This window comes from Mercenaria mercenaria, chromosome 10 (assembly GCF_021730395.1).
Source record: "Mercenaria mercenaria strain notata chromosome 10, MADL_Memer_1, whole genome shotgun sequence".
NCBI lineage: Eukaryota > Metazoa > Mollusca > Bivalvia > Venerida > Veneridae > Mercenaria > Mercenaria mercenaria.
The window spans coordinates 31,599,953-31,612,616 of record NC_069370.1 but is presented as its reverse complement, the minus strand read 5'-3'; the positions used below and the strand labels follow the sequence as shown (position 1 = coordinate 31,612,616).

The 12,664-nt window shown below is 33.6% G+C and overlaps 1 protein-coding gene across 2 annotated transcripts; it reads right to left on the bottom strand.

The window, feature by feature from the left end:
• Positions 1–441: 441 nt before the first annotated feature.
• On the bottom strand, positions 442–10,486 carry LOC123559506 (tetraspanin-3-like). Of its 2 annotated transcripts, none has more exons than XR_008372685.1 (11): positions 10,332–10,486; positions 9,824–9,880; positions 8,870–9,100; positions 8,397–8,471; positions 7,290–7,394; positions 6,770–6,855; positions 5,550–5,658; positions 4,757–4,840; positions 4,077–4,148; positions 2,292–2,336; positions 442–1,952 (listed from the first exon to the last, which is right to left on the bottom strand). XR_008372685.1 is itself a non-coding variant. In XM_053552613.1 (11 exons), exons 2-11 carry the CDS (start codon positions 9,878–9,880, stop codon positions 1,919–1,921), a joined length of 888 nt encoding a protein of 295 aa, XP_053408588.1. In that variant the 5' UTR covers positions 10,332–10,484; the 3' UTR covers positions 442–1,918. The 2 variants fall into 2 exon arrangements, 1 of the variants encoding a protein (XP_053408588.1); XM_053552613.1 differs by having other exon boundaries at positions 4,087–4,148; positions 10,332–10,484.
• Positions 10,487–12,664: the final 2,178 nt, after the last annotated feature.

The following is a 12,664-nucleotide window of genomic DNA, read 5'->3' as shown; positions in this document are numbered from 1 at the left end:
TTAGTCGAATAGTATGGACACCATGGTAGGACATTTTGACTTATGTCTTCGGACTTGAGACTTTTGAATAATGACTTGTGAGTCAATACTAATGACTTGTGACTTCCAATAAAATGTTCTAAAATAAGCGAAGTGGTTGATAAGACATTGTTGGTGAATTCCGCACTTACTGCTTTCAGTTGCCGATGTAAGTTCTCATGCCATGGGTTTTACGGAGTCATGGCATGGTTTTACGGACTTGTGACGTGGGTTTTCATAGATAAGAAGAACTATATTCAGCAAAATTTAAAAATCTAGCATATGCTGTTCCCAATCGCTGTTTGCCAGACAGGCTTAACTTCTGTTGGATCTAAAGAAAGCCAGAAACCATCCGGCAGCTTTGTGACAAGTGCTTTGTTCTACAGTAATGCAACACGAATACTAAGGTAATGCAACAAGACATTTTTTTTAAATTTTTATTCGTGAAAATGATATTACTAACTAATATAACTCAAACAAATATAACAAACCGAAAACGGTAAAAGGAAACAAAATTACAGTAGATCTTAATTTCGAGATAGAAATGTTGAAGAGTGAAGCAACAAGAACACTTGAATTTTACAGCAATGCAACTCTACAAATGCAAGATGAACACTCCCGTAATGCAACGATGTCAACATGAATATTACCATAATGCAACATGAATTGTAATGAAATACGATATGGACACAACATCTATATAACATAGATATCACAGTAATTTAACATGAACGCTTAACAAAATACATGAATATTACAATGATGCTACAGTAGAAACTACTGATATGCAACATGGACACTACAGTACAGTAACATGGTCATTACAGTTTTGCAACACTGGCCCAATAGTAATGCAACATGAATATACTAGTAAAGCTACAAGGACTTTACAGTAATTCAACATGAAACTTATATTTTGTAAATTTGTAGTAATTCAACATGGATGTGATGAACATGCGTACTTTAGTCACACAATACATTATAGTTTATTATAAAAATGAAATAATCAAACAAATAAAACTCAAACAAGAAAACGTATCACAGACAATTTCTGTCATAAAACAAAAATGTGAAATAAAGCAATTCGTATTTTCGAAAAAGAGGAGGTTTTATCAATTTCTTTCCAAACATATCGTTGTTTAGTTATAACTTTTGTGCCCAACATGTTTTGTATTATATCAACAAGTTGGAAGCAAATACTATATTTCCAACATAGGTGGCAGGCGTAGGTTTTTGTCATAGTGGAACATAAGACTGTATGAAAGCAAGACCAAACAGAAAAGGACAGCATTCTCCAGGATGTTTGTATTTGCATTCTTCCATGATAAAGTTTTATATAAAATTGATTAGAACAAACTTTTATTTGATAAAAATATATTTGAGGAAGCGGCATGTAAACTTGTAAAGAGGCAAGCCAATAATGTCTCATACTTCAAATCCCTTCGCCCTATTGGTTCGAGCCATGTTCGAGTTTTCATGTGAGGAAGCCATTCACCTGGGTAAGATTGGTGGTTCTAACGAGGCTGAAGCAATGTCCGGAGCGTTGCTCCGTAACAAGGGCTGGAAAATCGCCATGTAACCGGAACTGTTTCGATGCGACATAAAATTCAACTAAAAAAAGAAAACATCAAACGAAGATTATCGTCTCTTGTCAAAAGAACGAATATGTACATTTATGATTCAATTTGTTATTTACAAAGTAATAAAAATTGTTGCCGCTAGTTTACCATGTGGTTTTTGATTCTCCAGCAGAGTTGGTAGTTTGTCATGAATTTGGCAATATGGCACATTTGTAGTAACACAATTTAGAACATTTTCAGATATTTTAAAACGTCTTGGAGTAAGCCATGGATACAGAATGTTTACAAGAGTGTTGAAACATGAGTAAAGGTCAGTTTGTTTAACGTTTCCCTTTGTTCTTTAACACTGCATCACTGAAAATAGAAATAACAAACATATGTTACATTTCAATGTATAATCCATGCCACTTGTGATTTCGAATATGCGTAACTAGCTGTGATGACCTTCCCCACCCCCAGCTAGACAGGCATTTGCACTTGGTTACCTCTGCGTAGCGGATACGAAAGGCTATGTGATAAATATTATATTTCATTTAAGCTAACAATAATGACTTTTTTTATTAAAATTATTTCTATTTGGGCTAAAAACAAAAGTCAGACGACCTTGCATATATATGGTGCAAGATTCTAAAAGTATCATTCAAGTACAACCTAAAGGAAGTTTTAATACACAGACGAACGAGAAACACTTACATTCCAATGTACGGCGGCGGTTTGGCATGTGACGTTCCCGCAGTCCTGTAATGATAATTTAATATTCAGGCCATGCTATATTATCCGCAGATAATTTTTATATATATATATTTTTTTTTTTTTTTTTTTCATTTTTTTCTTTTTTTTTTTCTTTTTTTTTTTATTTATTTATTTTTTTTTTTTTTTTGCAAATTAAGAAGTCTAACCGTGGGTAAGAAATTTAAGCTAAAATAAGTATAATATGTGATTTATAATAAATGAACCATACATATGATAATCATAATAATCTTTCTCTAAAGTAGCGAATAAGTAAGCAATAATTCTTACCACCAATAAGAGCAAAAAATGGATAGTTGTGGTTAGTTAATACAAATCCTAAAAACATAGATCACAGTTCTTTTTAGTATTCCTTTAAATTCATAATGTTTTCTCTAGATTTTGTATCTAAATCAAACATTTTCTTCAAACCTCAGATGACATTGTTAGTATCATTGAAAGACTGCATCTAAAGTTACGAGTTCTACGACAGCTAAGATGTATCTACCCTAAATCAAATTTATATTTCATATATGAGACTTATTCTAAACTATTACAGAACTCCTTGTATAAATTGCCGGTCCATAGTTTATGCTTTCGACCGGTCTGTAGCTCGACACTAATCTTGCTAACGTCAAAACTTTTTAAAGAAAAAAATAAACTGCGATTTATATAAGAAGTCAGGTAAAATTTTCATACAGAACAACTTAAAATGGCATATGGTCCATCTTTGAGAAGAACTTGATTGACAGAAACAATGATTAAATCGCACTTAATCTGTAGATAGGGAACTGTTCAGCTATCAAAATAAAAATGTGTTTAAGGCAAAAAAAAAGCAATAGCATTTGGTTTAAATGCCTATTTTCACATCGTAAAAACATCTGGAATACGTCTGAAAAAAAAAACTTTTTTAGTTTCTTTTATCAGGCTACAACGCCATCATTACACAAAACCAACATCGGAGGTGAGCTAAAACAAGTAAAATTTCGTACTTTGGTTAGATTCTCTTATTTTCCAAAAAGTAGTCGAATAAGAGAACACAAAAATAAAACTGTGAAATTGAATCGGGTTTTACGATAATTTGTACCATGCAATTTTTCTGTATGATTTTACTTACATTTCGTTTTTATCAAAAATGGACCTTATTCCACTTTAAATGAAACTAGATCTTTTCATCGTACAATATATAATAACTTACTCTTCTTCAGATCTGAAACGTATTCAAATAAAAGCCTGGTCGTTACATCTGTTTTAATTAACCGTAAAATTTTTAGTTAACTTTTCAAAACGAAGGCCATTACTAATGATTATAGGCAAAACTTGTGACACAACCCTACCGCCTGCTATTAACTCATTATTTGGTACTAGTATTGTAACTAATACATGTAATGAAATGTTTTAACATAGTCTTTTCGATTTTTGTATGGCTAATGAAATACATGAATATACAAAAAGAAAACTGGTTTAGAAACAGTCAAGTAGTTGGGAGTTTGCACAATAGCGAAATTAATATTTTACCATTATGAAGAACAAACATAGCGTATTTTTGTAAGGAACAAGAGGCAAAAACACAACAAAGTGAAAGGTGAAGGTATGGACACAAGTCAAAGTAAGGATCCAGTCCCGCAATCATTCCCATCCCGCACCATTCATCAGCGATTAAATCTACATTGATTTCAAGATTTCATGCTTATCTTCAAATTTAACGGGATAACAAACAATATGTGAGAGTACAATTGAGAAACTCACGAAGACTTACGAATGTCTGATCCGGTTTTTGGTTTGATCCAGGACCATACATGACATCACGATGGCTGCAACCTGATAACAAACAATGTATTCATTTTGAAACAAGAAAATTATGACGCAGGTCTTAAAACCATAACAGTCGTAACTAAATCATTGGGTCGTTTTTATCTATTCTGTTTACAATTTCCAGATATATGCTTGCCAAGACAAACGGCTGACAATTAGACTTCCTCTTTTAAAAGACAAGCTTACGACGATATATGCTTTTGACAACATTTCTCTGTAAAATGACAAGCTCTTAATATATACGATTATGCAAATATTCCACTAGCCACTCTGACAATATACCATTATGAAATAAAAAAACAAGCCTCTGACAATGCCACGTTATAAAAGAACAAGTTCTGGCGATATGCATCTATCAAAACCAATCCTCTGACAGCAGTATCACAATATCAGAGAGAACCACCCAATCAAAATGATCATTTTACAGATTTTTACAAGGAAATTCTAGAAAAATAGACACCAATATTTTCAAAAGATAAACACTTGACAAGTTTTAACAAGCCGTCGATATAGAAAAATCGGGTTGGTATTAGTGTTCATAAAGTAAATAACTTGACTGTATTTAAACGATGAATAGTCTTTTCACACTATTAACCCCGCAAAGAAAATATTACCTCAATCAGGAAGGCGACAGCAGCAACGATGGTGACGACGAGCAGATTCGTGAATATCCTGTCGTTAGTCACGCCGAAACAGCCCTGTAAATAAAGTTAAATGGAGGCTACATCAGAATGTTTAGAGAGCCAAAAAGATCATCGCGGTAGTTTCATAATGAGGAAACTAACGCGAATGGTTTGACTTACCCGTGCTTACTTACGTATCAGTTAGTCACATGCACATACAATAATTTGATTTTTTTTTCTTTTTCTTTTTTTGTGTTTTTTTTTTTTTTTTTTTTTTTTTTTTGTAATGATATGTAAGAAACGTCTTGGCACTTATGTTGAACCACGGAACCATCGTCTATTGTTCTTTTAGCCACGTAAAAGAAAAATAGCCACATAAAAGCCTGAATGACATCAAAGAAAAAGTACAGTTACCAATTGTTCTTATAGCCAACTAAGTATCTAGATAGCTTCTTCACATGAAATAATTCCACATCATAAGGGCATGTGATTCGAGGTCATAACCATTCGACCATTAATACAACTTTTGGGTTGTTCACAGGAGCCTAAAATATTCTATCAATAAGACCCTAGAAGTCTATCTTAAAAAAAAATACCCCCGTAAATGAAAATAAACATGTTTTTATTTATATATAGGGGGTATTTTTCCTTTAAATGTACTTCTACAGTGGCGTCGATCCTGAAGTTTGTTAGAAGGAAAAATATTGCAATACTCGCTTACTTCTCTATTGTATAACATTTTTGGTAACTATCTCATTTTTCTAAAGTTAAGGTATCTGCATACCTCTGTGTAGTAATTTTGTGGTGTCTGTGTGCAGGTCGAATCCACTTTTGCTGTAATATCACTACCGTCTTCTACACCCTGGCAGCATGTGGCAGGAACTTTTTCTTTACTGAAAATGAGAAACGTTTGGACAGATAATTAGCAGTTTCTAACATAAACCGAAGTGTAACTCGAAATAATTTATTGTACAGGTAACACTTTCGAAAAATAGAATTTAATCCTTACATTGCTACTCCGACTGCTGTGGACATGCGCCATATATTTGAAAACCGTATAATTTTTCTAAATATGAGAAATTAGATTTAACCTTTAGCCTGCTAAATTTCAAGAATGGACTGGTGCATCCTTCAATTTGGGCAGTACTATTTTTCAATCAAAGGTAATTTACTGACTGAATAGCGAACAGTGCAGACCATGATAAGCATGCACGTCCGTGCAGGCTGATCTTGGTCTGCACTGGTCGCAAAGGCAGAATAACTCGCTACCAGCAGGCTAGAAGTTAAACTGGAACAAATATTTATTTTGTGAGGTTTGTGATAATTGTGATTAATGTCCCTCTTGAATTCTAAGCATTTTTTTCTAAATCAGAGATGAAAACTATGCTTTGACTGGATAAAGGGAGTAGATACAATACTTTAATAAATAACGTGCTAAGTCATATAAAATTTGGCCACTTTTTTAATTATAAGTATTTTCAATGTTTTTCCCCAAACAAGTCATGGGGAAAACCTCTGCTTTTACTGGTCAATGGAAAAAGTACTAATTATGAGCAAAGGTCTTGTGCTAATTAATAAGAATATGAGGTTTGGTGATTCTAGCTGAAATACTTAATATTAAATCATAAGCATTTAGTTTTCAAACAAATCAAAGGAAAACTGCTTTTACTGGTTCAAGGGAGATAATGCAACATGTGTGCTAATTAATTTTTATGTGAGATTATTCTGGTTTTCCTACATTTTGAATTTATAAGCATTTTCAATTTTGTACGGGCGGACGCGCGCATAAACAATACCCCTCCGCATTTGGTGGAAGATAACGATAACACGACCTTTCTTAATAGTTGATAAATAATCATACAGGCAGTGGACTTCGAACTTGTTAGTCTGGTCATAAGTTTGTGATGTCTTCTAGACTATCATAGTGGTCTCTGCATTGTACATTGCCATATTAAATAGGTTTAAAAAATCACAGCTTCAATCCACATAACAACAGATATTTACGTTGCTTTCACGTCGCCAACATTCGTAAACCAGTGGGTAGGATGGTTTTCCATGTCTGCGTAACTGTTAACACCACAACACCGGGCCTGTAAATGTAATGAAAACTCAGCAATAACTTATGAAAAACAAAAATTGAGTTACCTGCTATACAACATTTGATTTTACCTGCGTGCAACTTTTGATTTACCTGCCATACAACATGTGATTTACCCCCATACAAAATTAAAGAAATATAACTGATGTTTAAGAAATGTTTAGACCTTCTAAATCATTATGACACAAGATTTTATTGTTTTTCAACGGTTATGAACAGATCTGATAATTATGAAAAACAAATATTCATTTCTTTCCGAGTTTACACACTGCTGGTTGTATACATAGGAAACAAAAGGACATTCTAAATCATGCAAGACTATATAATTTGAAGATCTCGTATAAAATTTCCGAGAAAACTATAAAATGATTATCAAAGATGAAAAGGAGAATAAATTTGCTATGAGACTTTAAAAAAGATATTTACTTTAATGAAGAGTTTGTTGAAGCCCTTGGATATATCATCTGTGTCTGTTGGTCCTTTGTAGTCGGCGACAAGTGTGAGCATCTCTCCTTTCAACCATTCATCTGACTAAAAGGAAAACTCAAATATTAGAATATAAAAAAAATAGATGTTAATTTCGAATAATATACACTTATTGACCGGAAAGTCATTCAATAAGTGTTTTATCACATGACATCTGAAATATTTTTTTTTTCACATTTTTCTTCAAGTTCTGATGATAAACTCGGAAAGATGATAAAGTCGGCCACCTTTGAATTATTCGATTGCAATCGGTTATTTATATAATTGAACATGCCGTCTAATAGCAACCACTTACAACACCAACTGCATGGTGTAAACAAAAACAAAACTGGTAAATTTTCTGTATAAATAAATGACTTACATTTAGGCCTATCTGTTTAAAAAATATTTATCAAAAATTGCACATGCTCACTGTCAACACATAAAGGCCTGACATTGGGTCACTTTTCATTTCTTGATCCGGAATGACTGTTGCAGAATTTTTAGGAAAGTTTCAATATAATATAATGACGAAGTGGTCGAATTTCATCATCAGTCAACGTTCGTACAGTCCCCATTTTTATATACCTTTTCAGGGCCTCATTTTGCCTGAGTTTGCTTACTAAATAGAAATTCAAATTATGTCATTTTTTTTAGCAAATGTTAAGCTTTATTTTGATACAGCCATTGATAACGATTTGAAGAAATAAAAAAAAACACAGGTAAAAAAACTCATTTTCTGTCCGAGTTTATCATCAGTACCAGAAGCCCGGCCAAATTTAGTGCTGAACTACAGACAAGTCAATAGCACGAACAGTTGTCCGGTGATCTGTGTAAATTGTGCACTAAAGATGTATGTATGTAACAGAACTTTCATCCAAGACCGATGCGAGTCCAAGTTTCTCTAAGACTCGAAAATGCAATAATTTTTATGTTATGTCAAAAGGCAGGATCAGAAACGCTTCACAGTTCCTATTCACTATCCAAAGCGAATTGTTACAAGCAGTGAGGCAGCATGGACGGATTGTATACGGTACCTATAGTACTACTATGGCAACGAGAACTTACTCTCCCATTGACATTTATCCATAAACCAACTAATGTCGCTTGTAACAGGATAACGAATACGAGAATCAACACAAACTGAAATTTAAAAGAAATAAATGTCAAGTTTTCTCGAAAATATTTTGGAGTGGAAGTAACATTGTATATAAGCGCCTACGAGTAACATCAAGCGAAAAGAACGTATGTAAGAATTTGTTTGAAAATATGGCAAATCATTTACTGGGTAGGAATTAAAATGTAATTTAACATTGACATACATTTTCTATTCTAAATCACGATGAAAACAAGACCTTCTGATTTATTAAAGTACACCCAGTATGCAATACTTCGATACTAGTTTCTGGCAATACTAGTTTCTGAACAGTTTCTGCATCGACAGCAAGACTACTTCTTACTTGTTTACAAACAACAACATTATCAGTTACTTAACAATAAGTTCAAACCAAGACAACAGTTCAAACGGCAGATTAATTTACCACTATCAAACAGCACTTGATCTTTTTCCAGGCGGCGCAGACGCCGACGACGGCGACAATCATGATGATGCCGCCAGTAGCAATCATCATGTAGCAGACGACTTGAAGAACAACGCCAAGTTTGATGGAGCCATATTTGATATTATTAAACAGTGTGATGACATCAGAGTTCAGCAGGCCGGATTCAAACAATAGAAGCAACCCTGCCACCGCTATAACGCCGCCAGCAACCTGCAGTTAGTTTTTTTATATATATATTCATCTTGTTAGAACTAGTGGAACGGCATTATCAAAGTTGGTATTCTTTCATACATACATTGATCAAATATATACATAAAATAGACAGGCCAGTGTGGTAGTTATGATATGTAGGCATACAATCCATTTTTACTGATGGCGCCCTTTTTTCTAATAATGGTTTAATTTTCGCTGTTTTCTATAAATTATGAATTTAAAAAACAATACCATAAACATGTACGTTGTTGTTATTCCTAGCCCTTTGGAATTTACTAAATATTGAATGCTTTCGGTTAATTGGTGTTGCACATTTTATTGCTATCACAGACTTTAACAGTATACGTCGGAAACCTTTCTTTTTATCTACTGTATATTTAGACCTTTAGGCTAGCGTGAGGGGTGTTGTACATTTCAAACCCCTTTCAAAAACAAAATTAAACTAAGTTTGCAAGTAGTTATGCTTGGTTGTTTTCTATGCTTCAAAAGGACACCATTATAACTAAAAAATCAAATTATGTACATAATCAGGAGGAACACATTTCAGTTTTAAAAAACTATTTACTTGCCATGAACGTATGCATAGCAAAAGAAACACAAAAAAAACGAACTATTGTCAAGAACTTTCAAAAATAAAGGTATTACAAAGTGTGTTAAGAAATGATGGCAAATATATCTATATGGTTTAATATTGCAAAAAAATGGAGAAACAGCACTTACAAAGATGGCTATGTTTAGAATAACAAGCAAATACTTCGCACAGTTCTGGAAACACATCTGAAATGAATTAAAAAATCAGCGGCTAATCAAGAAAATATTAGGAAAAAGAACGCGAAATCATTGGGAAAAAAAGAGACTTCCGTAGATTAAAATTCAGTAGTGGTAAGAATCCGTGTTTTTTTTTTTAATTTATTTATTTATTTTTGGACCTGTCTTATTGTTTGTCAATCCAGATACAGCATTTACAGAGGATTTTAGAATAAGCAAGCTATTTCGTATCAAAACTAAAACCATTAAAACTGTGTATATTCGTAAGTCTTTAGCGAAATAATGTAAATTACATATTTTCGCAGCAATTTTCGCAGTAGTCAAAACCGGGATATAAAATGTGTTCGATTTACTCATAAAATCTAGAATTTCCTTTTTTTAAGTACGCCTACAGTATTTGAAACTTACTCCAAAAATTAATTAAGGATAAGAGAAAAGATATCAAAATATGAATTCTTACCTTGATGTTAAACAGAAACTGGTAAAATGTCCGTGATACTAACAATTAAACAGCACTGACATTCAACTGGAGCTTTTTTCAAATTTGACCAATCTATTTAAACGTTTTCTATACATGTAGAACAGAAACGTCACTTATTATAACAAAAAAGCCTTTCTCTTTTCAAGATTTTGGCAACGAAAAAGTAAATTTAAACATTTGGGTAGAAAGTGTATCGGAATGGTAAATGAATCTATTGTATTTGCTTATTAATAGGCGATTTGGTAACTGATAGTGGACTGCTAACTTGTAAATATTTAGGCAAGTTACGGTTGCATGTTAACCTATGTTACATTTAAAATGAAAAGAATGTTAACGTTTAACTAACTTGCTTTCACCAGGTATATTTAACAACTATTTGGTATTGTTCTCTTTTTTTTTAACAATACAAAACGAATGAAAATGAATACGAAAGGTCGAATGTCATTGGTTTAGTAAAAAAGAAAACTAGGAAGTAAGTATTTAAAAAAACCAACGCAAATGAAATTTTAATCTACACCAAGCCTGATATAATATCGGCTGCTCCCAATTTTGGAGAGTTACATACATGTATCAAGAGCTCTAGGCCAGCAGCAGTTCACTAAATGGCGTCGTTATGGCAAGGTCATCCGGAACCTCTGAAATTAAGACTTAAATTTTTGAATTTTGAATTGAATTTTTGCTCCACCACTATCAAATTAGTGTGAATTGGGAGAAAAGTTACATGGCTGCCCAGTCTTCAGATAAAAATAGCTCTGCAAAATTTCAACAGGGTAAACATGCTATAGACAAGCAGCAGGTTATGTATATTTTAAATATTTGACGTTCCTTCATCTTTCTTCATTTCTAAATTTCAGACTAAATGGTTGTTGTATACTAGTCCATGATATGCTGAAGTATCTATACACAATGTTACGTGTACATGATCCAATCCAGAGACAACCTGAAAATATTCAAGCTGCGTTTTTGTTGGGTTTTACCACGGGAGGGGATCCAACATATGTATTCCCAAAAGGGCACCGCTTAAAATCATATGTTGTGCTTCCGGTAGTACATATGTGGTGAACATTTCGCAGAAAAATAGGTGAGATTTTTTTTATGATTGAATATTGTGAAAATGACATTGTTTTGCCAAAAAATCGCGATGCAGTGCAACCGAGTATACATTACCAAGCACGTAAGTGCATTTACCTTACCTGTATTTGTAGAAATGACAGAGGAAAACGTATCCTCCGTGAAGCGGTATAACTGAATAGCATCATTTTTATCAACAGGTGGAAATATGTTGTTTAGTTGCCCTGCGCCTAATTAATTTTGCCCTCGCAACCTTCTGTATGCTAAACCCCATCCAGAAGAAAAAATATTTGGCGATCACTTTGCTAGAAAAATATTTTTGGGCGAAAAACCGAATGGGATACATATGTTGTGCATGGGCTACATATGTGATGCATTAGATTTTTTAGAACTCCACAGATCTTGAGCTTAAATGGTACCTGGATAAAGAAACGAACAGGAAGTACGTGCCAGGTATATGTCCAAAAATTATATACATTTGTTTGAAAAGGATAACTTATAAACGAGCACAGCTTTAAGCTTATATTAGATGTTGTAGAACATTTCCACTTACTAGGAGTCAACGCATCTCTCCTAAATCCGAAGGCGTTAATGTGTTGCTTTTGTGTGTTGACCTGTGAATGTCGGAAATATGCGTGTATAGTTTTGTGTGTAGTATAGTTGCCGATACGGTCTGCGTAATTATATGTTCTTGAACCTAGTGTTCTTTTCATGTTTGCTTTACCTGTTCATGTGCGCCTCTATATATATCTTCGGCGGTATTTTGAATCGTTAACTGTGGAAATTGTCTGTCCGTGAACTGAGTTATAGAGCAAAATATCTGTCTCGGGCAACGGACTCAAAAATAAAATGTAATAAATACTTTACGGTCAGGGAGTTTCAGGAGGTATTTTGGTTTGCCCGATAGAGAACTACTGGCCCAGCCTCTCCACTACATGTACATATGATATTGTGGACCTGGCACTTACTTGTGTAAAACTACGTTGTTACATGTATACCGCAACTCCACATTCTAGGCCTATCATAGTTTGTGGAAATATAGGAGGGAGGATATACTGCAAGGTACTCGGTAATATAATCAGAACATAGCTGCGTCTGGTATGTAACTTAATCAAATTAATGGCCCAGGACATATTTCACAATTATATGACCATGCTCAGTTATAATCACACAATTTTTGACCGAGTGCCTTGCAATATATCCTCCCTTCTATATTGCCACAAACTATATTATATAGGTCT